Here is a 27,484-nt window from a genome sequence, read left to right as displayed (position 1 = left end):
AGATTCTTCGCCATCTTATGACTGCAAAGACTCCAGCAGCAATGTAGACAACTCGGATGCCGCTAAAATATAAGAATCAGAAACACAGCCTGCCCTCCAACCATCCACTGTCCGGAAGGTAGACAGTGCTTCCTTGTCTAAGCCTCGTTTCAAAACATCATTCAAAGCTTGCTAAACATGAAGCGGCCCAGGGATCGTCAGACTTATGAGATAGTAATTCAGTTAGTTGGCCATCCTCACCTCAGTGGCTGGATCATAAGAGCCTGTCCAGCTCAAGGCACCTTGGAACAAGGTCAAATATCTTATTAATACCCACAGAATCGTCCGATGACGCTTTACCATTGCTCGTTCACAAGTCCAGACTCAGCCACGAGTCTAGCTTTGCCCTGATCCTCACCAGTCAGACCCCTGCAGTAGCCCGGCGCCTTACGTCAGTCGCCGATGCTACTACGTCACTAAGGCCTGAAACCGAAGAAGCCCTCCTGAAATATTCTGCCATCCGTAGAAGACGCCCCCGCAAAACCATCTTGTCGGGCACGTGACACACGTTGACGGTACACTCACAACTCCCCTGGACCATTACATTTCTGTTACTCCCACATATCCCCGAAGCCCACCCCAACACGCACATCACTCATTAACATCCCCACACCCATGGCACATAAAGCACTGTTTCTCATACACTGCCATCAGGTATTTCTTGGCTCTCTGAGCCAAGGGAAGCTACTGATCAGGCAACCTCGTGCATTATCATTCATTTATTTGCACGCCATAATTATGTCCCAGCAAAAAATGAATGCTTTTCCACAAACATATCTATCTGTACACTTCTCCAATATGTCAGATCCATAATGACACCATAATTTACGACAATAATTTTCCTATATTCATTCCTCTGTGCTTGTGCAACATCTGTACACAACATGCAATTAACAGTGGATGCAAAACAGGCAAAGCAGACTGTCGGGTGGCATCTAATTAGTATCCGCTTGAAAACTAAACACTGATGTAGAGTGTTAAGTTGCCTTCATTAAACACCTCACTCTACGCAATATCACAAGCACTTGGATTTTGTACGGAGATTGTGTTTGTAGCTGTACAGATGACAGTGTGGTGTTCATTAATTGCACAGATGGTTCTCGTTATTGTACAAAGGTAGTGTACAAAATCTGACACAGTTCTGTTGTTCATAACTGTAGAAATATGGTGCTCGGAACTGGACAGATGTAGTGCTCTTCACCACATGATATCGTGCTCATAACTACAGATGTGGTGCTTATAATTATACGTAAATGATACCTTCGTGACTGTACTGAAATGTAAACTTATTTGTCCTGCACACTTCAGTGCTGACGTAAACTGGAGACTTTTCCCATACATTTGACCACACACACACACACACACACACACACACTCACATATGCCTCATTAAAGAAGTGTCGAGTGGGCGACAGTGATGGACAGTTGTCAACAAAAGAGGGGCAGGAGAGGGGTAAAAGGGGAGGGGTAGTGTGCATCTCCTCCCTACCCTTCCTCCTCTCTCTCTCTCTCTCTCTCTCTCTCTCTCTCTCTCTCTCTCTCTCTCTCTCTCTCTCTCTCTCTCCATTCATATCCTCCTTCCTTCCCTTTCCTTCTCATCCCTCCCCTTCTCTAGCCTTCTCTCCCATCCCGTCCTCTTTCTTCTCTCTCCCTCTCCACCCACCCTACCCTTCCCTTCCCCTCCCTTCCCTTCCCTCCCTCCCGCCCTCCTTTCCTCTCCTCTGCTCTCACCTCTCGTTCTGTACATGTTCTTCTTCAGTCTTATTGTATCTCTCTCCCTCTCCTCCCGCCTCTCCATCTCTTGTTTCTGTCCCTCACCTTTCCCATGTCACAATCTTTTCCATTCACCTTCCCTCTCATTTTCTCCACCCCTCTTCCCTCTTACTCTTCCTATCCACCTGTTTTCCCCCACGGCAACACATTCTATCATACACTTTCTTTCCCCTTCCCTCCCCTCCCCTCCCCTCTCCTCCCTTCTTACTTTCGTATCTACACTCCCCCCATCCCCTCCCGTCCTCTCCCCTCCCCTCCCATCTCCCACTCAAGTTTTCATCCGTATTTCACCTTCCCCTCCTTCTCAACCCTCTCTTCCTCCCTTCCCCTCCCTCCCCTGCTCTAGTCTCCTCTCCCTCCCCTCTCCTCTTCTCCCCTCTTCCCCCTAACTATTGTATCTTTCCCATCTCCATCTCTTTATCGTTCTTCCTTTCCCTCTTCTTTTACTTTTTTCCTATCCTTCCTCCCCTTCCCTCAACGTCCTTTACTCTTTACCTCTCCACCTCGTCTCGCTTCCTTCCTCTCCCTCTACCCATCGTATTAACTCTCTCTCTCTCTCTCTCTCTCTCTCTCTCTCTCGTCACAAAGCGGCTTACTTACTCAAAGGCAGCGTGCAGGCAGGGAGACAGCGAGGAGGCTATCAGAGTTAAGTCACCATTTTTTTAGCATAATAACTTCAATTAAGGAGGCTTTACTTAATACTGTTGAACGATACATTTTTTTTTCCTGGTTTATGAATTTCTGTGCCTTCTCTATTTCCACTTTTTTTTTTCTTTGGATTGGTATATGTCTTTGTTTCGGGCTTTTAGGTTGTGGGATTGTGTGAAGGTTGTGTTATCATTATTATTATTATTTTTATTATTATTATTATTATTATTATTACTGTCATTATTATTATTATTATTATTATTATTATTATTATTATTATTACTGAAATAACCACTTCAGTTACATTTTTTCTTGCTACATTGGACGGTTTTGCTCAACTTACATAACTTTTAGTGAAGGGGTAATTTAAGGCGAAAGTTTGCACGGTTACAACCGTCTAGTGACAAGCAAGGTATCCGGAGATATCCCAAACTTCAAATTATAAGTCACAATGTCGGGACGAAGGCAGGTCGACTGATCCACGATCTCTTCACAGCGGACTGGTTTGCAACGGCTCTTCAAACTGCAAAAGATATCGAACGATGCAGTAGTACCCCGACAGCCCAGTAGATTACTGTAGCTGGATGAATTTCAATCCAATACGAAACAGGCGATTCGACGGAACCTAACTGAAAATAGGGCGAGATCCGTGGGCGCTGAATGCCATTGGTTCCGTGGGCGCTGAATGCCATTGGAGGGCCTTGCACTCTGAACAAAAACCTGTGGTTGTCATGAGGAGGTTTCATCAAAGAGGGACCATTGTCTCTAAACAAGAGACAGGGCATCTCACAGGGCAGCTACTTTTAGGCGAGTTCCCATGTGTCTCTAAGTCGGTGCTGTTCTCCTCGCTTGTAACTACGAGTATGTGTGCATCTTTGCTGCATGATGACTTGAGATGAGTCGGAGGTGGAGCCTTACTCTGAAGAACTTAAGCCAATGGAACAGGAACTTTTTAAGGTGAATCAGTCATGGTTGATTGCTCCATGCTGGGGAAGTGTTGGCAACAGAAATCGTTCCCTGTTTGGAGGTGTTGGCCACAGAAAATGCTCCTTGGTCTCGGATTAGCTTTGTGAACCGAAGTGAGGGTCAATTTATGGTCACGTTGAGTCTGAGGCAAATAACCTGCTCGGTTCCTGGGTCTACAGGGCTCTTTACATCACAGTTATTATTATTATTATTATTATTATTACTCTCTCTCTCCCTCTCTCTCTCTCTCTCTCTCTCTCTCTCTCTCTCTCTCTCTCTCTCTCTCTCTTCTCCCCTCCGAACTTTGACGCTGCGACAAATTGAGTTTCCCGCAACACTTCCCCCCTTCCCCCTCCTCACCCCTCCCCTTCCCACCTCCTACGTTCCCCATTCTCCCCCTCCTTCCACTCCCCAACTTCCTACACTGCTTTTCCTCCCTCCCCTACTCCTCCACCTCCCCTTACCCACCTACAGAACCGGTACATTGACACCTCCTCATCCCTCTTTCCCTTCTTTCTCCCCTTCTCTCCTTCACTTTCCCTCCCCTACATTCCTTCACTATCTCTCTTTCCCCTACCTCTCCGCAATTGTTTTCCTCCCCTACATTCATTCCTCCCATTCCTCCCTTCCCCTATCCTCTAGCAAGTATTTCCCCTATCTAACTTTCCATTCCCCTTACTCTTTTCCCTCCCTTCCCTTACCTCTCCCCTACCCTTCCCCTCCTCCCTCTCTTCACCCATGTATTCACCATCGCCTTCTCTCCCAACCTCCCATTCCTCCTGTTTTCCATCTCCGCCTCCCCCCCCCTTTTCCTGTCCTCTCCCTCCGTCTACATTTCCCTCTTTCCCCTTCTCCCCTCCTCCTTCCACTTCCCCCTTCTCTCTCCCACCCCTCGTCCTCCTCTTCCTCCCATCCCCCGCCAACCCTCCCTCCCACGCTCACATTTCAACTAATACATTTAAAGCAATGTCGTTTTAAAGCTGTCTTACATTAAAAGGTGCATTATCTTTAAATGTGCAGTACATTTGGGGGGCATTACAAATAAAGACGAATCCATTGGAGGTTATTTACATTTACAGGCGTATTAAATTTATAAGTTTAATAAATATAATGCAAATATAAAGGTGCATTGCAGTCAAGGAATTATATCTAAGGTAAGTGACTTGAAAAAAAAAAAAAAAAGGTTCACACCAACAACAAAGAGCAACGAACGCACGAATAATCAGTACGAAATCTGTGGCCTAATAACCTGTTTCCTTGATATTTTAAACAAGCTGCAGAGCTCACAGTTATATAAGAGTGTCTGAATACTTTTTTTACGCGGTCTTGAAGAAAATAATAGGTTTAGGAAATAGGGATTAAGGTATGGTTCGACAAGTTAAAAATCGGTGGGGGAGAGAGAGAGAGAGACAGACAGACAGACAGACAGACAGTAAACCAAGGGTAAATGTGTAAGATGTGCAACTAACTAGGCTACATGAATTAAAGCATAAGAAAATATAAGTATTCCTTCTTTAATTTCAAATATTCCATCCCAAATAAACTATGCCTGACCTAACCCAAACCATTCTAGTCCAACCCAACCTAACCTAAGCAGAACAGACCTAACACACACACACACACACACACACACACACACACACACACACATCTAAGCCTACCACACTTCCAATATTAGACTTGTGACCCTTATACCTTACTTCAAGCAATTTCCGGCCATAGATACGAAAATGCTGACAAATATATATATCAAACACTCAGAAGCACCAGTTAATATTATGTCCATTTATAAATCTTACATTTTACTACGTCTGGGTGACCAATACAACCAATGAATCGGCGAGAGGGTGTCAGTTTCATTTGTCCGCAGTTGTACCTATCAGCAGAGTAATCATCCAAATCAGACCCAACCCAGTCCACCCAGCATCATCCAGGCCATAGCCAAACAAAGCCAACCTACTTTAACCTTCGCTCTAAAGGTCCAGGCTATTTTTACGCAGGATCCACTTTATTCTGTTTATATCATCGTAACATTTAGCAGCGTCGTGCACATACTTCGAAGGTTATCGTTACTATTGTTAGCATCTTATTGACGGGGACGCAGGGATTGTGATGTTGGGTGTGGCCAATGTTCTGGTTGTTGTGACTGTGAAAGATGGTGAGGATGATAATGGGAGTGGTGGTGGTGGTGGTGGAATTAGTGATGGGTGTGGTTGTGGTAGTAAATGATGGTGGTAGTGGTGATTGTGGTAGTAAAAACTGTAGTAGATGTAAAGGTGATGGTGGTAGTGGTGATTATGATAGTGCTGATTAAAGTAGTTGTGACTGTGGTAGTTGTGACGGTGGAAGTGATGAAAGTGGTGGTGAAAATTGTGGTGACAGTGGCAGTGATAGCTAATTATAGTGGTGGCATATGTGGTGGTGTGGCAGAGTGCTATTTTAATCATTTCTAATTAATTTCGGTCACATTCATTTCATGATATGCATCATATCGTAATACAATGCATAAATCATATCCAAAATAATAATTAAAATGGTTCCTACTGATTCCACCATTAAAAGGGAGGTCGTTAAAAAGCAAACCTAAACTTCACGTACAAAAAAATCGTTGTGTCTGGCAAACTGAGCATAACGTTCAGAATAAAAGAATAAAAAGTAACCGTTGTTCTGTACAATTATCTGTAAAACATATTATTGTAAAAGATTAATCTCTTCAACTGATGACTTTTTTAGTTTATTGCTCCTTCAAGACGATCATTTTAAGTCTGGGAAAGATTTTTTCACTCTGGCGGGATTGGACACAACTTTTATCAATTTAACTACTTGGACTGAATAAAATCGTTGTATAAAATCGCGGGGAGGTAGACGATTAAAATGAAAAATGCGCAGTCAGGGTGAAGAGGTTAACAGGATATATTCATAGTAAGACAACCGCAAGCATACAACAGGCATACGGAACATGATGATGAGTAAATGCAGTTACAGGAAATTTATACAGTATTCGCTGAAGGCTATACGCATAAATTATATAAGTAAAGAAACAGACATTCTAAAACCATAAAATCAGTTTCAACAAAAAATCTGTTAAGAAATATACGTACGGGAAATAACAAGTAATAAATATACTCTATCAGGAGGGAAAAGTAAGCTCAGGAAAAATATCGGAAAATATACGGTAAAATCTCTCTCTCTCTCTCTCTCTCTCTGTGTGTGTGTGTGTGTGTGTGTGTGTGTGTGTGTGTGTGTGTGTGTGTGTGTGTTTATCTCCATCTCTGTAGACATACGTGAATCTCCATTTCTATCTGTATCTTTCCCTCCACCTCTATCTCTCCCACGCACAACTAACCCCCCTCCTCCACTCTCCCCATCAGGTCTGAGTGGCGGTGTTGATATCGTTCGTCTGACTGTGCCTGAACTTGTGGAGGCCAGCAACCGATCCACTGTGGTTCTGGACTGTGACTACCTGGTGGACGAGTGGGAGAAGGACAGCCTCGTTCTGAAGTGGTAAGTAGTAACGATCCTATTATCTATCTTTAAAACCAAGTGCGCAAAGGTGTAGGCAGGCCCCTTAAATTATGACCGTCAGCTACGACTGTCTGGTAGACGAGTAGAAGGACACCCTCAATCTAAAATGGTGTGGAGAGGGGAACGTACTAGCAAAACTGAGTGCGCGAAGGTGTAGGGACAGTAAACCAAAATCATTACTTAAAGCCGACTACAGTGTAAAAGTCCATGTAAGAAATTACCAAACCATTCATTCTCAATTAAAGTCCACCCAGCAGCCTACAGTAGTCGGAACTTAAGATACTAGTGGAAGTATATTTCGAGAAAATACAAATATTCATTCGACACACTCTTGCGTCTCTCTTTCAAGTCCCCCAAATCATGACCTTTAACTGACTATCTTGTGGTGAAGTGGGAGCGGGATGGCCTTGTACTTAAGTGGCAGGCAGTAACGATGGCTTAGCCTATTATAACCGAGGGTGCGAAAGGGTAGGTAAGCCTCTTAAATTATGAAGGCTACTACCTGGAAGAACAAAGGGAACAGATGGCTTCGTTTCAAGTGGTACGGACTCTAACGTTACCGTTATTATCCACTGAATCCAGTGACGTGGTTTTCATTTTTCTTCTACTGCCGAATGACGATTTTATTCAGCTCAGGGGAGACTTTTCGAGAGGAATAAAAAAAAAGTCTTCTCTAATCTAAGTATAATCGTCTGGGGATAATTACTTACATAGTCATACCACATTCTCTTCTGCCACTTCCAATCTGACATCTAATACCTTTTCTGATCATACCACATCCATTCATACCAATTCTAGTCATACCATCTCCAGTCATACCCCATCCACTAACACCATCCTCCCACCACCCACAGGTATCTGGACAAAATCCACCTGGTGTACCAATGGATCCCCCCCAGAAGTCCACAGGCGCTAGGAGTGTTGAGTGGGCGGGTGGACACGAGCTACATGGCCTCGACGAAGCCCTGGGCAGCCCACCGCGCCCTCTATATCCGCCGCCCTGACCCCGCTCTCTCTGGCCAGTACTCATGCGCCGTCAGTACATTTGAGGACGAGGATACAGAGTCGGCTCCTCTCTTGGTCTGGAGTAAGTTTTATATCCATTACAATACTTGTGTCCTTTGTTATATTTTCCAGGCTTTCCTTAGGCTTCATCTCTTGTTCGTTACTCCTTTTCTCTTTTTATATTTTTCTATGATCATCTTACATTTTCCCTCTCTCTCCTTTATCCACTGCCTTTCTCTTCTTTCTCTATTCCGTCTCGCTCCCTCTCTCCCCATCCACCTCTCTCTTTCTACATCCTATGCCCCAGCCCCGCACCCTCTGGCCAGTTCTCATGCTCCGCCAGTACAAAAGAGAGCGAGTTTGATATTTACTCTGTCTTATTTCGTCTCCTACTATTACGTTTCGTCTCTTACTTCTGGTATTTTTACTAGTCCTTATTCGTTGCCTATTTTCTTTCCTACTTGTTTTTCTACTCTCTCTCTCTCTCTCTCTCTCTCTCTCTCTCTCTCTCTCTCTCTCTCTCTCTCTCTCTCCCTCATCTTCCCTACAACGTACCACCGGTCTTCGAGGGACATTTTTCTAGTGACCTGGACAAAAATAGGATCGGTGAATAAAAATGGCGAACTAGCTACCGCACCGACATCTCCAGACACGAGCCTTGTACGCCGAACACGTCTCAAGGCCTTCTTTTTTTTTTCGGCTCCTTGTGTCTGGCTGTCTGTGTGTGTCTATAACTTTTTCTTTCTCTACCTGAATCATGTCTTGGTGTTCTTTTTTCTTGGGTCTCTCTCTCTCTCTCTCTCTCTCTCTCTCTCTCTCTCTCTCTCTCTCTCTCTCTCTCGTTACCCAGTCTGCCTGCTTGTCATTCTGTCTCTCATCTGAGGTGTGGTTTGCTATACTTTTCCAGAAACTGTCTTCTCATCGTGTTTCATTTTTTTAGGCACTTTCTAAGCTGTGCATGTTTCTTGATCATTGTTTAGTGTTAGTTTTTTTATGTTTCTCTCTCTCTCTCTCTCTCTCTCTCTCTCTCTCTCTCTCTCTCTCTCTCTCTCTCTCTCTCACACACACACACACACACACACACACACACACACAATCAAAAACAGTGGGCGTACACCCGAGTCAAGCGCCCGCCTTTCCCGGTACACAATGCATTAAGCCGGGTTGGTGTTACATCTACATCATCTGGAATGTGTGTGTGTGTGTGTGTGTGTGTGTGTGTGTGTGTGTGTGTGTGTGTGTGTGTGTGTGTGTGTAGGATGCTAGCAGAGGTGGATTCAATGTAGGATGATGTTGTTGTTGTTGTGTGTGTGTGTGTGTGTGTGTGTGTGTGTGTGTGTGTGTGTGTGTGTGTGTGTGTGTGTGTGTGTGTGTGTGTGTGTGTGTGTGTGTGTGTAAACATGATACAGATTGATGTGCGTGTAAATATTCGCAAGAATGGCTTTGTTTTTTCTTTTAACTTGCGGCGTGACCCATTATATCAGGTAACAAAATTCTTCTTCCTAACACCAGACGATTTTCATCATCATAGGGGGACTCTTATCGTGAAGGGGCTGGTGAAAGCTATAACTAACTTCCCCCTGGCTCGAAATGTCTCTTGTAAGCTGGGGGGAAAAATCGTCTGGAGGAAACAATGAAAAATTAAAATCGGCATTGGATTTGAAATATTAACGATACGAACTCTGGCAACAAATAAGGAAAGAATTTATAATTTATACAATGTTCTTCAGCCGCCATGATTCCGGAAAGAAAAATACGGGTTTAGCCCAGCCCAGTAATACGAATATTATTACGGATCTGAATTTTTCATGTATCAGTATTTTTCTTATTTACTGCCGCTTCTGATAACTAAATCTAGTTTACACTCTGCGGATATTACAGCAGCTTTCTGTAAAACGTGCATCATGATTATTTTCCTTGAGTATCAAATCATTAGCCTACTCCCGTTCAGAGTGCTACTTCGCATTGAAGCTACGGTTTCGTAACATACAGCAGAGAATGCATTTAGAATATTACTTTTAATTATTTCGTCGAAGTTTGGGATAACTTAACGATAAAACTCATTATTTTCCCAATCTTCTTTCGAAACATAAAATGGAATAATATATGTAGTTCATTGCTCCATTCTTCCTTATTTTCTTCCTTTCAAGGGTTTTGAAACCAAAACTGCACACATATTAGAGGTGTGGTATAACTAAAAACATGAAATGCCTGTTAATAGCAACTAGTATTGTGATTTTTTTTAAAATAATATCCAGCAGTAAAATCTGTCATCACAACTACTCTACTACGATGCTACTATATTTTCGTTACGGGATTTGAGCAGGTGAGTGAGAGTGTCCACAGGGAACGTATTTAAAGGGCCATTGGTTCCTCAGGTATTTCAGCGTATTTCTGGCATAATATTTCTAATCTTGGCATACTTCTTGCTTACTCTAGATCCAAAGGAAGCTTATCTGAATTATTAGTGACTTGGGTTCACAGCCACCCCCACCCCTCGTATGCCGACGAAATCCCGGGTACGCGCCTGGGTCCAAAATCATAAACTTTTCGGAAATTATGTTGTGTATAAGATCATTTATTTAAGCTTGTATCTTTCCCATAGAGCAACCACGCTCTTCACAACCAAACTACAGTGAATAATTTAAAAAATGATAATAAATAACACCATGATAATTCTCATACGCGAAGCAGACGTGGTTATCATTAAACTTTACCATCGCATACCATTATGGCCAGGTGTTCGCTTCGAAACTTGCTGGGTAAGAATTTCTTCGCAATCATGACGTCTGTTCTGCTTTATTCCTACTAAGATACAGTGATACGATATACATACAACTATGTATGAGCGTACAATACATGTCTGAATTTGCGCGTACCTATTGTATACATACTGAATATAAAGCTACACACAAACAAGTGAACATGATTGGCTGTTTATATATTCATATACACTGTGTTTGTGACTTCACGAACGAATCTGAATGAATGTACTGTTATGTGCATGTGTTTACACTGAAATAAGACGAAGTCGGCACGTCAAAAAATATTTACCTTATTATATGAATACTTACGGTATGTATCTGTTGTATGCTATGTATGCATAAGTGTATTACTGTGTTTACGTACGGCATACAGTTACCAGTACATACGTGGTGGCAGCGATTGTGTGTGTGTGTGTGTGTGTACACTGCAAACACGTGAGTGCATAACAGGTGCGGGGGTGACTTCATGAACGGTCATGTTGCTATTTGCGTGTGTGACTGTATGTATGTACGTGAGTGTTTCTATGTGTGTGTGTGTGTGTGTGTGTGTGTGTGTGTGTGTGTGAGAGAGAGAGAGAGAGAGAGAGAGAGAGAGAGAGAGAGAGGGGAGAGGGACCGCCATTCAGATAAGCTGCAGGATAAACACACATTTCAGGTCGGCTTACACACTGTCCCCCCGCCATGATGGAGTGTGTGTGTGTGTGTGTGTGTGTGTGTGTGTGTGTGTGTGTGTGTGTGTGTGTGTGTGTGTGTGTGTGTGTGTGTGTGTGTGTGTGTGTGAAAAATGTTGTATGTGTCTGAGAGTTTGTACTGGAGTGTTTAAGAGACAAACGGACAGACAGACAGAAAAAGAGGAACAGACAGATATGAGGACAAACGGACAGCACATAAAAGTATATATTTACATTTTTGCAAGCGATGTTTTATCTCTATATATTTGATTATGAGAGATTATGTGCGCGAATATGCATTTGTCCTACAGAGAGCACAGATGTGTCCGAGCGAGTATTAAGACGTAAATGTTTATGGGACTATGTGTACTGATGTTAGAGAGAGAGAGAGAGAGAGAGAGAGAGGATGTGGAAGTGAGGGAGGGGGAGGGGAACTCATGTAATATTTAGAGCTGATAACACTCACCTCCCGCCGAGCAAAGGACGGGGGTAAAGAAACTTGCTTATCTTTTTCTCTCATTTCTTTCATACGCTTTTGCCTGTTCAGGTATTCATATTTTTCAGTCGCCCTTCTTAACTCCCAATCCCCCTCTTTCTTACAGGTAAGCAGGGATAGATAGATAGACAGATAGGCAGGTAGGTAGGCAGATATGCAGATATAGATAGGCAGACAAATAGATATACATACAGATAGACAGGTGTGTGGAGGCTGGTAAAGATAAACAGATGGATGTAATTCACCGGGTCGGTCAGCATCACTGGATGGTCGTGATCGTCAGCTTTTACCCTCCCGGAAGGGAGCTGAGAGCTCATATAGTCCGATCTAAGGGCAAGGCTGTGACCTTCACACACACACACACACACACACACACACACACACACACACACACACACACACACGTCCCCTTGCTCAAGGGGGACAGTAACCACCCACTTCATCAGTGAAACTTTTCGCAACCTGAGCGAGGCGCGAACTCCCGTCCACCAGTTGGCAAGCGAGAACGTTACCACTGCACCAGCGAGCGGTGTGTGTGTGTGTGTGTGTGTGTGTGTGTGTGTGTGTGTGTGTGTGTGTGTGTGTGTGTGCGTGCGTTGCGTACCTTGTAACATCACAGTACCATGAAATTGTGTACTCTGCTTGTCCATCTCAGCACCACTGCTTAGAGTTCATTTGAAATTTCATTAAGATTTCTCAGCCCTGCAAGGTGCCGCTTGTATTATTTTATTTTATTTTTTTTTTTAAGCGTGTATCCGAAGGTGTGGAGGGTAGAGGAGAGGCAAATGTTTGACTATCCATTCCATATAACTTTGCGATTCGGATATATGTTTGCATTCTAGGTGGCAATGGAGTATTGGTAGCACCTTTTCCTCACTGGTTTCTTCTGCTACCATACTCTCTCTCTCTCTCTCTCTCTCTCTCTCTCTCCACATCCACTCAGCCACTCTCCATCACACGCAGCCACCTCTCCCTTGGGATGGTGCTCCTATTCCTTATTCTCTTTCCGCGACAGGAGATGGTGGGGTTGTGACAGCCAGTGACACCATCCACTCACTCACTCACCCCCCCACTCACTCTCTCTCTCTCTCTCTCTCTCTCTCTACTTCTTAACCGTCTCCTCACACTGACACACTTTTAATGAAGGCCATATGAGTGACCCTTATAGCCTATACCGCTCCCCTTCCACTCCGCCGGGCAATATCTCGTGTTTTGCGGGGACGACTCACTCAGCGTTAGCAGTGTCTATCCTGCATCATTTGTTCATTTCCTACTCCCTCTGCCACACGCACGCCCACACCAGCAGACTGATTCCCCCCCGCAACACAAGAAATCGTCAACTGAATGTCTAGTGCTCTTTACAGAACATCCAGCATAACCCCTCCAGTTCAAAGTCTTCCCTAACCTGAATGAAACTGGCTAAATAGCAAAAATTATACAGCAGGGACGCCCGCGGATTAAAAAGAGTAAAAAACATGGAACCAGACGCCCTCGGTGAACGCAGCCCCATCACAAACTCGAATCTGACCAACACAGCGCACCGCCAAACGCTGGAACATCGGTCTCACTCAACACCAACAATTAAAATTCAAGTTGACAGTTCAGAGTCAGTGGGAAAAGTACAGAGCCCGGCCACCCACACAGGGAGAGGGATTTTTATTTCTATACTTGTCTTCTTTAGTTCATTTCAATACATATCTTTTTACTCTTTCTATCTACCGGTATCTCAGTTCTTCCTCTATATACCAATATATCTCCATTTTCTATACGCATATATCTGCCTTTATCTGTTCCAATATGGCTTTATTTCTATAGCTGTCCCAATCTGCCCCAACATATCTATAACTAACTTTATCTGTCCCTGTATAACTCTATTTCTCAGTCTATCTTCCGTCATAGGTTCCAGCATCTATTTATTTATCTGTTTATTTATACTGAATACACATTAAGGCTGTCTCAATCAGGACTGACGTGATGGTACTAGCGGAAGTATTTTTATGACATGTCGATGGGTCTTTCAGACAAACATTTGGGACTATAATAATGACATTCATATATACAAACTGTTCCTTGCCACAGCCTAAGTAAGATCTAGCCTCCTATCTATCCTCAACTACGTCAGTGTCCTGTATACTCCTATCCGTAATTAGCCTTTATATCTTAACAGATCTTTCATTACATCTAGACGATTCTCTGCCATCACAAACCATGCTAGCTAATCCTGATTTACTCTAAACTTTTCACGTCCATTACAAATTGTCCCAGTTATGAAGATGGTGATGGTGGTGGTGGTGGTCCTCTGTGATGATGATGATGATGATGATGATGATGATGATGATGATGATGATGATGACGATGATGATGATGATGATGATGATTGAGATGATGACGATGATGATTTGATGCCGATGACGATGATAATGACACTGATGCTGCTGATGATAATAATGATAATAATGAATGATCCTTAAGAAGTTGTGGAAGCAATGAAGAAAGTCAAATTGGGGAAAGCCCCAGGAATTGATGGAGTGTGTGGTGAAATGCTTAAGCATGGGGGAGAGATAGCAGTAGAATGGATGTGGAAGATATGCAGATTGGCCTGGGAGGAAGGTAGAGTCCCGGAGGATTGGAAGTCAGGTATAATTATTCCCTTGTACAAAGGAAAAGGGGAAAAAGAAGTGTGTGGTAATCATACGGGCATTTGTCTTCTTAGTGTAAGAGGAAAAGTGTATGGTAGGATACTTACTGACAGAGTTAGGGAAATAACAGATGAATTAGTTGGAGAAGAACAGGGAGGCTTTACAAAGGGAAGAGGTTGTGTAGATCATATATTCATTCTTAGATCTTTAGTGGAAAAGTTTCTAGAGAAGGGAAAGAAGTTGTATGCGGCCTTCATGGATTTGGAGAAAGCATGTGACAGGGTGGATAGACAAGGATTGTGGAAAGTGTTAAGAATATATGGAGTGGATGGGAAGTTGTTGAATGCAGTGAAGAGTATGTATGATGGTGCTAAGGCTGCAGTGCGTGTGGATGGTGAACTGAGTGAATTTTTCTCTTTGAAGGTTGGGTTGAAACAGGGATGTGTCATGTCTCCAAGGTTGTTCAATCTGTATATGGATGGGGTAACAAAAGATATACAAGCTAGGGCAGTGGATGTTGGAGCGGCCCTAGTGAGAGAGGGTAGCGTTTGGAAACTCCCTGTACTGTTGTTTGCAGATGATACTGTGTTGTTAAGTGAAGACGAAGGGGAGCTGCAAGGCTTGGTGGATGAGTCTGGGAGAGTATGTAACAAACGGAATCTAAACGTGAATGTAGGGAAGAGTAAAGTGATGGTCTTTGAGAAAGGTGAAGTCAGTGAATATACAGTGAGGTTGGATGGTGAGGAAATGGAAAATGTGAGTACGTTTAAGTACTTGAGGAGAGTGATGAGTAAGGATGGAAGTTTGGAGAGTGAAGTGTTTGAAAGGGTGCAACAAGGAAGAATGGTTGCTGATTCCTTGAAAGCAGTGATAAGAAACAGTGAAGTGAGCATGGAAGTGAAAAAGTTGCTGCATGGCAGTATTGTGATACCAACTCTGACGTATAGAAGTGAAGCTTGGACGTTGTTGGAAGGATAAAAGTCAAGAGTGAGAGCAGTGGAAATGAGTTATTTAAGAGGAGCCTGTGGAGTCACATGGAGAGACAGGCTGACAAATAAGGATATAAAGGAGCGTTGTGGTGTGGATGTGGATGTGATAGGAAGCGTTAGGAGGAACACACTGAGGTGGTTTGGCCATACGGAGAGGATGAAGGATGAGAAACTGACGAGAAGAGTGTATGTGAGTGAGGTGGAGGGGGGGAGAGGGAGGGGGAGGCCGAGGATGAGATGGAAGGATGGAGTGGAGAGGTATATGAGAGAGGGGGGTGTGAGTTGGAAGCAGGGCAGTGAAATGGCGGGCGACGTGGAGGCGATTTGTTTGTGGCCACCCCGTACGGGATTAAGGCGTCTGGCAATAGACAGATAGATAGCTAGACTGAAGTTGATAAAGATGATAATGATAATGCTGTTGCTGGTACTGATGATGATAATGCTTTCCCCTCCCATCTGTCCTGCCCAGCTCCGGCCCAGTACGTTGACCTGAAGTACTGGCGTCCCTCCGAAAACCTGGTGAACGTGACCTGCTTCGCGTCGGGGGCATCACCACGACCTGAGTTCACCCTCTTCACGCGAGACCCAAATGGCACCAGGTCAGTCTATTTCGGTACACTTTCCTGCAATAGTTCCTTTCCTCCTCCTGACCGACAGTACCAATAATGTTATATTACATTTCATTTACTTTAACTTGGCCCAAGTTTTCGTCCTTTTGCAGCCTATTTCCCGTAGCTCAGTGGCAGAATATGATAATGCTACGGCTCTGCACTCTTTCGACAGCACTTTCTCGTGAATAACACCGTATTCTAGTGCTAATGTATTAATACAGCTCAGCATTAAACATGGAGAGATAACAATTTCAGGCCAAGGTAAAGCGAGCAGAGTATAATCTGGGTAAAGTTGCAAGTGGTCACCATAACCTGGTTGGTTGGTTAAGCAGTTACTTGTAAATAACTCTTCCTTTTTAAAGTTACCCGAAATAATATAAACTACTGAAGGGCAGGAGGAGGAACGGAACTATGCAGACAACTGTACTTTCCTAAATTTTTACTCTAACTTGGCTTAAAACTGCAATCTCTCCACCTTGAATGCTGAGCTGTGGCAATACTTTGACGCCAGAACATGAGTCTAGTCATTAAGAAATGTTATGGAAAGGATGAAGAACCAATGCATTGTCTTATTCTGCCATCGAGCTACGTGAAATAGGCTGCAAGAGGGTATAAATCTGGACCAAGTTAGGGTCAAAATAGTCTCGATGTCCAGTGTTAAGGCAGCAGGTCTATGCTTTACTACAATGCGCGAGTAACAGCTCACGATGACACTCGTCCAGTCTAGAAAAGCCTCGGAGTGGCAACAACAGACCTTTGCTGGGTGTGAAAACCTGTGTACGACTTCCTGTCTATGACTTATTATCTCCATGGTCTTCTGCATCTCCATTTTCTATCTCCATTATGCTACCTGTACATCCCGATTATTATCTATATACTTCTTGTCTGTCTCACTTATCTGCATATATCCATTATCGACTTCTTATCAGCTGATCTCCATCATTTATACTGTATATCTCTAGTACTGTACCTATAAATATTCGTCATTTATCTATCTCCATTCTCTGTAATTTTCATTTCTTCCATTATATAAATATCTCCAATACCTCTATGCCTGTATCAGTTATCTACATATTTGCCTTATCTATCTACTTGCATTATCTATCTACGGCAGACAAGAGGTAGTAGTGCTGGGTGAGAGCGGTGGCCGTGAGGACAGTGGCGTGTGGGCGGCAGGTGCGTGGGGTCTCATACCGTGGGCCGAGACCGAACCAGAGACCATTGTGGGTTGCACCGTGACCCTACCAGGCACAGACCACGCCCACACCACCAAAACGGTCTATCATCCAGGTACGTGTGGGAATGAGGGAGTGGGGTGTGTGTGGGTGAGTGTGGGGTGGGTAGGAAAGTACAGGTTGGGTGGGGAAGTGACAGGGTGTTGGTCGGGCAAGGGAGTGTGTGGGTGTTGGGTGGTTGGGGCAGTGACAGCGTGGGGAGGGTGGGGGAGTAACTGTGGGGAGGGTGGGGGAGTGACCGGGTGTGGGGTAAGTGGGGGAGTGACAGTGTGAAGTAGGTGAGGTTGAGACTGGTTGTGGGTGTGGAGTAGGAGGTGGAAATGAGGCAGAAGACAGAAGAGGGAGATGAGTGAGGAGAGATGAGTCTGGGTGTGAGTAGATCTGTGGGAGGAAAAAAAATGGGTGGTAGAGGGAATGATGACTGAATGTGAGTCTGGGTGTGGGTGGGGAGGAAGAAGGCGAAGTGTGAGATAAGTGGGATGGGTAAGAAAAGGCGAGAGTGAGTATGGGATGGGTGGCTATGTGGCAGTATAAGTTATGCAGCGTCTGACATTGACCTTCCACTGACTGTTCTCGGCAGTCATTTCATCCTTGCCTTTCCCTCAGCCCTTCCTCCAAGTTTGGCTTATATCAGATCAAACCTTCAAGTTAACCTTGCCATGTGACACTGTCCTCTGACGTACTGTTCTTAAAAACCGGTATATGTTAGTTCCTGAGAAGACATCCAACCCTTCCACCAAGTTGGGTCCAAACTGGATCAAAACAGTTTTAACACACACACACACACACACACACACACACACACACACACACGATTAAAATACTGCCCTGCTCTCGCTTCGACAGCACGGGCGTAAATATGGCAATCTGCATATGTCTATCAGCCTACTTAATCGCCTGTTTCACTACGATACCTAAAGAAACCACTAGTTTCTTTGAACTATCCTTTCTCTGATACCTAAGCCTATATGAATGTAGTAATCCAGTGAAAATGGACTAACACCAGTATGCAGCGCTCCAGCACAAACAGACATAATTTAAACAATTTCACGAAGTAAAGGCAAACCTCACTTCGCACGTGCAAGGTTGCAAACCTACCACAATCTCACGCTATGTGAAGTTATAATAAGTCTACTTTCCCAACATTACCACAGTTCAGACTAATTGCCTCTTTATCATTGCAGGGTATACATTAATTACTTCCGACTGCTACGAGAAATTTAAACGTCAGTCTAACATGCCTTGTCAGTACGCCTGCGCTTTGTTGAAAAAATCTACCGTGGAATTTTAGCCATAGTAAACAAACATTTACAATACTTTGAGCCTCTCATTACTTACTTCTGTTATAGCTACGTACAACGTAAGCACAATACCATTACACGGAAAGCCAGGAGAGAGGAAGAACTGGGGTATTTATTAAAAGGATCGATCTACACAATAAACAAGGGTGGGAGATAGTGTACCGGGTCCTTACCTTCATATTTTCCCGAGTCGGTCAAACTGTACACGACAACTGTGTACATCTTCCGCGACTGTCTCGTGATCTCTCACTGTGAAGCACATCCTGAGTCCAATAACCAGTACATTTAGTCAGTTAACCTAGCAACTTATGGCGGGAGTTCCTACCCAACTCACACCCACCACTAACTCAACTCCTGAATGTTTACGTCATGCTTTCGGCTTACGTTGTGGCTTATTTTTAGGTAATTTGTGTAAAAATACAATAACAGAGAGTGGTGACTTTCAAAAATAATACATAATCCAATAGCACTGAAATACTTTAGCTTAAAACGGATTTTCATAGACAGCAGTTATGTTTTTTTTTATTACATAAGTAGGAAATAAATAGTTAAAGGCCGATGCTTTGTTTCTAAGAGTTTAAAAAGACATATCATACCTGGACTTTGGTTTGACGTGTAGTTTAGTTTCGGGGTGATCTCGCCCTCAGTATATGCTGCACTATTTGATAATCACACGAGTCGAAAGAAATTCACCAACCTTCAATTAGGCATATGGATTACACGACATGGTGACCCAGATTCTAATTCTCCCGAAAATTCACCCATACTCTCGGCCACTCCTTGTTATTTTACAGTATGATATCAATTCTACGCACACCGTCATCTCCACTATCCTGGCCTTTTCTCCCACCTCAACTTGGGGCAAGGCAGGATCTAAAAACAAAGGAAGGGAAAGTACAAAACTGGGTGAGCCATCCATCAGCATGACCACTGAAGTATGCCACTCCAGTGATTCACTCTTCATGCAAACCCTCTGAATCCTGGCTCCACACACACACACACACACACACACACACACACGTACATATATACGAGTGTATATACTGTATATATATATATATATATATATATATATATATATATATATATATATATATCTATATATATATATATATATATATATATATATATATATATATATATATATGGGCATAATATAACACAATACTGTATGTAGCTATATACCTATAGGTAACAATATGTAAAACAGGTAGTCATGTCTGAGTTCTCCTGGAAGAGTTACAGAACACATCCTCTTACCTAGACGAACCAAGAATGTCATTCCATATAATGTATATCCACAACCTTTGTTGTCCCAGACCATCAAGATCCTTAACCATACTATGTATCTCAAACTTCCTCATAGCCAGACGAACAAGAATTTCATGACGTATTCAAACACGTGGAGTAACCAGCTGTAGCCAGCTAGTCCACGTGATAAGAAATTTGCCAGACATACACATCCTCCCCCCCCCCAGATGAGAGAAAGGGGAGAGAAGGGCTAGAGAGAAGGTCCTACGTCAGGGTCACGCACTGCTAAACTGTAATTCACTTTTTAATAACTGTGTTCAATTAACTTTGTAACCCAAGAGTACTGTAACTCACCTCGTTGACACTGCGTCTCACCGCTTCATTCTGGCTGAGCTTAACGGTCCATAATCGATTGCCCTATCTCCCTAAAAGTACCTAAGGCCACGCTATCGATATATATATATATATATATATATATATATATATATATATATATATATATATATATATTCTTTATAGAGACACGTACCAGAGCACATAACTTTTATGTCATATATTTTATAAAGCAGGTGATGGAGAGGGACGCTTTCACGTACTGGCACCGCTATGGCGGGCGGTGAAGCTGCCCTGTTATGCAAACGTCCCTCATTCCCCTCCTTATCCCTCGAAAGGATTATGGTGGACTGCGAAAAAGGAAATAGCTTTGACCTACAGTCCTCTGGGTTCACGTTCAAATGACCTGAGGTGCAGCCACTACAACCTTTTAAAGGAGAAGCCCTTTAGATGCAATTAAGAAGCGTTTTGGGATTCAGATTCTTATTATTCTTTTTTCTTTCTCCGTTTCGTCATTATTGATTCATGAATTACACAATGGACAAGTAGTATTTCAAACTTTTAGTAATTCTAATGTTATCTAGAAAAGGTACTGATGTATAATGTGAATGAGGGGGCTTTGTCGTACAATATTCCTTTCATGAACTTCCATTATATTTTAGTACAAAAAATTTATATAACTCCAGTTTCCATGTCATTCCTGAATGGCAGTAATTCAGAACCGAATAAATACGTTATGTTATGTTCAATACACCATATGACACTAGGACAGGAGTCTCAACTAAATCTATGATCAGTTTCATGTAACTAGGATATACTGTTTGCAGGATTATACCTTTCACTTTCCTTGTCTGTCTTACAAACCAGATTTCATTAACAGCAAGAAGGAGCACTCACAGAGTTCCTCGTTGTTGGTCTACAGGTCGAACACATAACTTTGCCCTGTGACCATGACCGACAGATTCTTCTCAGAATCGAATACCTCATCCTTGTCTTACCCTCAACCATTTCACCAAGTTTATTCCAGAGTGAAACAAAATTGATTTATCTGACCTTATCTTTGACCTTGACCTATGACTTACGGTTCTAAAAACCGAATCTTTTCATCCTTGACTGACCATTAACTCTTCCACTAAATTTACACCAAACCAGATCAGCACACCAGGAGCTGTAGAAGCAAAATTTTTACCATTTCCCATGACCTTGATCGTTCACTCACTGTCCTCAGAGTAAAATCACATTAGCTTTTCCATACTCTCAATCCCTCCAGCAAGTGTGTGGGTGTGTGTGTGTGTGTGTGTGTGTGTGTGTGTGTGTGTGTGTGTGTGTGTGTGTGTGTGTGTGTGTGTGTGTGTGTGTACCCCCCTACAATATGTCTACCCCCAATGTATATATGCCCCCCCCCCCAATGCATACATGCCCCCACTAAACTTGCTGACCTAGCACGCTTTCCCAGAGTCCCAAGCCTGGGAAGATGGCGCTACTGCGTCAGTTCAGAGCAGACACTCAAGAAGGGCAGACTATTTTGTTGTGAGCTCGTAATAAACTCCTTAATTAGCTGTTTGTACACGGAGTTTCTATCACCAAAGTATTGCAAGTTACATGTGTGTGTGTGTGTGTGTGTGAGAGAGAGAGAGAGAGAGAGAGAGAGAGAGAGAGAAATGAGAGAGAGAATAAGGAGGAACAACAGAAAAATACATTAACGAGCGGACGAACTCAAACAAAAACAAACACACAGTCAAAACTAAACACCATTAAAATGCCAACCCACAACTTTATAGTGATGAAGAAAGAAAGAATGAAAAGAACAAAAAAGAAAGAAAGGAAAAGAAAAAGGCCTCCATCCTAAAGTGAGGTACGGTAATATAATCAATAGTAGTCAATTCATACAACGTAATTATCTCGTGAATTAGAGGCAGCTGGAAGAGAGAGAGAGAGAGAGAGAGAGAGAGAGAGAGAGAGAGAGAGAGAGAGAGAGTTATTCATGGTGAGTTAGGTAGATCGATGTGATGTGTGGGATATCGATTCACACACACACACACACACACACACACACACACACACACACACACACACACACACACACACACACACACACACATACATCAGGGGAAAACAACAGCTGAAAAACTACATCGATGCCTGGAAATAACACAAAGAAAACACCTACACAAACACAGGCGAACTCACGCACGCACACACACAGACACACACACACACACACACACACACACACACACACACACACACACACACACACACACACACACACACACACCAAGGGAGAACAACAGCTGAAAAAATACATCAGCGGCTAGAAATAACAACGAAAACACCTACACAAAAAGCACACACACACACACACACACACACACACACACACACACACACACACACACACACACACACACACGCACACACAGCTAGCTCCGGCCTCAAATGAAAACCTCACATCCTACCATCTACGTAAAGAATAAGCATCCAAGTGGGGGCATGTGACGGTGTGATGCCACCTGCGATAGACACGATACTGGACTGCTAGACCTCGGAAACGGACCTTATGAATCATTCCGCGTAGGTAAAACAAAAATAATAACTCATTCTAACTCTGAAATCAGGTAACAATACAGAATTCTCTCTCTCTCTCTCTCTCTCTCTCTCTCTCTCTCTCTCTCTCTCTCTCTCTCTCTCCAAAAAAAAGGAAAGGGAGGCGGGTGGGAATGACAGCCGTTTCACCCACCTCGTACCCATTTATTTTCTTTAATTTTGAGAAACTGACACTCTGACTATTGCATCAACAAGTTTTCCATACACTGTGATTATTGTTCATAATGTGTGTGTGTGTGTGTGTGTGTGTGTGTGTGTGTGTGTGTGTGTGTGTGTGTGTGTGTGTGTGTGTGTGTGTGTGTGTGTGTGTGTGTGTGTGTGTGTGTGTGTGTGTGTGTGTGTGTGTGTGTGTGTGTGTGTGTGTGTGTGTGTGTGTGTGTGTGTGTGTGTGTGTGTGTGTGTGGAGGGGGGTGTAGGCTATGTGTGTATGAGAGGTTATAGTGGATCACTCTGTGTGTGTGTGTGTTTGTGTGGAGGGGATGTATGTGTGTATGAGAGGATGTAGTGGATCATTTGTGTGTGTGTGTGTGTGTGTGTGTGTGTGTGTGTGTGTGTGTGTGTGTGTGTGTGTGTGTGTGTGTGTGTGTGTGTGTGTTCACTGAAGTCGGGTATAGTCCAGCCAGAATCAATATTTCTTTCATACGTTTGATGGTGGAATTCGTTTGATTATCACTAACCTGTTTAGCAATACATCATCGAGTTTGAACAATATGTCATGAGTTCTCAGTTTTCCTCAAAGGTTATAGCACTATTTCATTACGTTATTTTTTTTTATTCATTAAGTTTTAGCAATATCTCATTAGACTTAGCAGTATCTTTTGTTACAGCTCTGCATGAAGGATGGAGGTGGCAATTATCGGTCAGGTTAAAGGAATATAGCATTTTATTTTCTCTCAGCATTATTTATTTCGTTGTCATCAAATAAGAAAATTCTGCAAAAAAAAAAAAAGTTCTTACCATTCAGCTCTTCTCTAATTGAACAGATTTGATCATTTGACACCTTCATAAAACTGGTCATGCAGTAATAACTAAGGCTAATTGCGCTCTATTGTACATATATTTGTTTCAAAAAGTTGGCGCCAGGGCATCAAAAAATATGCTACAGCAATTAACTCCTGTAAACTGTGCCTCAGTGTTCATGTATTAAATCTCTCTCTCTCTCTCTCTCTCTCTCTCTCTCTCTCTCTCGAAATAACCTTCATCACAGATATTCAAAATTGGCTAAAATTGTATGGTTGCAGCCAAAATGAGATGAATAAGGCGTCCTCGGCATGAAGAAGTTATTCGTACACCCCATTCTTATTTTCTGGGACTTTATTTACCGTTTTCTGAGACCTATGTTTTTTTATCCGAGGAAGAAGGAACCAAAGGCTGAGCCCGCAAAATGTTCCCTCAAAAAAAAAAAAATGAAAAAAATGAAAAAGAGCCAAATTCAAGATCCATTCATTTCAAGATGCCTGGACACACTGCGTTTGAAAGACTGGAGATCATAGGAAGTAGGAATTACAGACAGAGGGAGACAGTTCCAGAGTTGACCTGTTGCATAAATGAGGGACTGGGTGTAACGGTTAACTCCTGTATCAGAGAGATGGACAGAAAAGGGATGAGAGTTTGTTCCTAGACGGAAGCTACGCACCCGTCGTAGAGGTGGAGGGATGCAAGCAGACAGTTCAGAGGAGCAGTGACCATGGAGCTAGCAGTAGAAAAGAGAGAAAGAGGCAACAGTGTGGCAAAGAGACAAAGACTGAAGGGAGCCAGTAAGACTAGGAGAGCTGATGAGACGAAAAGCCTTTGACTCTAAGCAGGGGGCGAATAAAACCCGTGTATAAAGTCAACAACTGTTCAGGGGTATAGAAGGCATGGAGGCGGGCTAGCACACCTAATCTCTTAGAAGCAGATTTTACAAGAGATGCAATATGATCTTTCCAAGATAAGTCCCGTGTGAATGAAACCCCAAGCATGTTCGAGGATGATGCAGGATTGAGCTGGAGATTATTAAGCATCAGTGGGTACTCCTGTGGAAGATGTTGACGGGTTGATAGGTGTAAAACTGAGTCTTAGATGCATTAAAAACAACCAGATTATTTTTACCCCAGTCAGAGATACGAGCCAAGTCAGACATTAGGTGTGCCATAGTCTCATCCCTTGTTTGTTGAAGTAACTGCTGAGATGGACGTTGCGGAAACCGAATGGAAAGGTGAAGGGTGGAATCATCAGCGTATGAGCGGATAGGATTAGATATACAGCTTAGAAGATCACTGATGAGTAAAAGGAAGAGAGTTGGTGATAGGACAGAGTCCTGAGGAACACCACTGTTGATAGATCTAGGAGAAGAACGATGGCCGTCTACAACAACAGCTATAGAACGACCAGAAAGGAAGCTATAAACGAAGGCACAGATAGAAGGATAGAAACCGTAAGAGGGCTGTTTGGAAATTAAAGATTTATGCCAAACTCGATCGAAAGCCTTTGACATGTCAAGTGCAATGGCAAACCTTTAGCCAAAGTCCCGAAAGGAGGATGACCATGAGCCTGAAAGGTAGGTGAGAAGATTGCCAGTGGAGCGTCCCTGACGGAACCTTTACTGACGATCAGAAAGAAGGTTGTGATAGGAAAGATGCTTTAAAATTCTTCTGTTAAGAATAGACTCGAAAACTTTTGAGACACAGGATGTTAAAGCAATTGGACGATAGTTAGAGGGTTGGGAATGGTCACCCTTCTTTGGGACTGGCTGAATGAGAGCAAACCTCCAGCAAGAAGGAAAGGTACGAGTTGAAAGACAAAGACGAAAGAGTTTACCTAGGCAGGGTGTAAGCACAGAAGCACAGTTCTTGAGGACAATAGGAGGGACTCCATCAGGCCCATATGCCTTGTTAGTATTGAGGCCAGTGATGGCAGAAAACACATCAGCTGAAGAAATTTTAATGTCAGCCATGAGGAAGTCAGAGGGGGGAAAGTGATGGAAGAACAGCACCGGAATCATCTAAGTTGGAATTAGAGGAGAAAGTCTGAGTGAAGAGATCTGCTTTTTCAGTAGAAGAAATAGCTACAGAGCCATCAGAGTAGAAAAGAGGAGGGAAGGATGATGAGGTAAAGTTGTTAGAAAGGTTTTTGGCAAGGTGCCAGAAGGAGCAGGAAGAATTCGAGTTGTAGAGTTGAGAGCATTTAGTACGGATGAAATTATTTTTAGCAGAGCGAAGAACAGACTTAGCACGATTCCAGGCAGAAACGTATAAATGATGTGATTCAGGGGTGGGTTGGCTTCAATACCATTTATAGGCCCTCTCTTTGTTGCGGACAGCATTAGAACATGCGTGATTAAACCAAGGCTTTCTTCCATTAGTCAGAGGATATGAGAAAGGAATGTATGCTTCCATGCCCGAGAGAATAACCTCCGTAATGTGCAAGGCACACTTAGATGGCTCTCGGCCATGGAAGCAATAATCATTCCAGGGAAAATCAAAGAAGTAGGCCTACAGCCTTAGGGCCTCCCAATCTGGAGCTCCAAAGTGCCACAGACGATGTTTCTTTGGAGGGTCCACAGGCTGTACCGGAGCAATAGGACAGGTTATGATCGGAGGAGCCCAATGGAGAGAAACGATTAACAGTGTATGCAGAAGGAATAGTTGTAAGGAAGAAGTCAAGGATGTTGGAGCTCTCTCCAAGGCGGTCAGGGATACGGGTAGGGTGCTGTAAAAGCTGCTCTAGAAGAATAGAAAAGATGTAGGATTTGTTCGCCAGGCGGATTAGTGAAAAGAGGAGAGCCAAAGGTGGTGGTGAACATTAAAATCTCCTAAAATGGAGATTTCAGAGAAAGGAGCAATGGATAGAATGTGTTCCATCATAGAAGTAAGATAGTAGAAGAATTTTTTATTGTAGAGTTAGGAGGTAAGTAAACAGCACAGATATATTTAGTCAGAGAATGACAGAAGAGCCGAAGCCAAAGAGTAGAGAATTCAGAAGAATCAAGTTCAGGAACACGAGAGCAAGATAGGTCGTTGCCCACATATACACATCCAGTTTTGGCTTTGAAATTAGTATAGAGAAAGTAGGAGGATACAGAAAAGGGTTTGCTATCAGTTGCCTCAGACAGCCGAGTCCAAGTAAGTATTTATTTTTGTACTAGCTCGTATTATTTTGTAACCTAATTTATTGTTTCTAGCCACATTTATTTTTGCATTCTCCTTGGCCACCTTTCAGACCTGCCCATCATCACTACCACCACCACCACCACCACCACCACGCAGGCCCCCACCACCACCCGACCGCCACCTCCTCGAACCAACATGTCTCAAGACGCAGCCAACAATGCTACTAATTTTTTCGGTGAGTAACGTGTATTTGTGTGGGTGTGTGGATGAATGGACGTGTGTGTGTGTGTGTGTGTGTGTGTGTGTGTGTGTGTGTGTGTGTGTGTGTGTGTGTAGACAGAGATAGATATAGACTGATTGATATACTGTAGATAGATATGATAGATACGTGTGTGCATATGGATAGATAAATAGATAGATGCATAAACAGATAAAGATACATAGATATAGAAAGATAGATAGATATGATAGATGCGTGTGTGTGTTTTGTGTGTGTGTGTGTGTGTGTGTGTGTGTGTGTGTGTGTGTGTGTGTGTGTG

General features: G+C 43.1%; 1 protein-coding gene across 1 annotated transcript in view; it reads left to right on the top strand.

Annotated features, from left to right (window-relative positions):
- LOC145411029 (uncharacterized) overlaps positions 1–27,188 on the top strand; it is a 132,901-nt gene extending 105,713 nt beyond the window's left edge. Inside the window, exons 2-6 of the mRNA XM_080281090.1 lie at positions 6,798–6,930; positions 7,806–8,038; positions 15,986–16,115; positions 17,242–17,417; positions 27,055–27,188. Of these exons, the coding sequence (XP_080137216.1) occupies positions 6,798–6,930; positions 7,806–8,038; positions 15,986–16,115; positions 17,242–17,417; positions 27,055–27,188 (806 nt within the window). The remainder of the gene's footprint in view (positions 1–6,797; positions 6,931–7,805; positions 8,039–15,985; positions 16,116–17,241; positions 17,418–27,054) is intronic.
- The last annotated feature ends 296 nt before the right edge of the window (positions 27,189–27,484 follow it).

The sequence above is a fragment of the Coenobita brevimanus genome, chromosome 87 (assembly GCF_032717465.1).
Source record: "Coenobita brevimanus isolate Jiangsu-jjx chromosome 87, ASM3271746v2, whole genome shotgun sequence".
NCBI lineage: Eukaryota > Metazoa > Arthropoda > Malacostraca > Decapoda > Coenobitidae > Coenobita > Coenobita brevimanus.
This window is presented reverse-complemented; position numbering and strand designations above follow the sequence as displayed.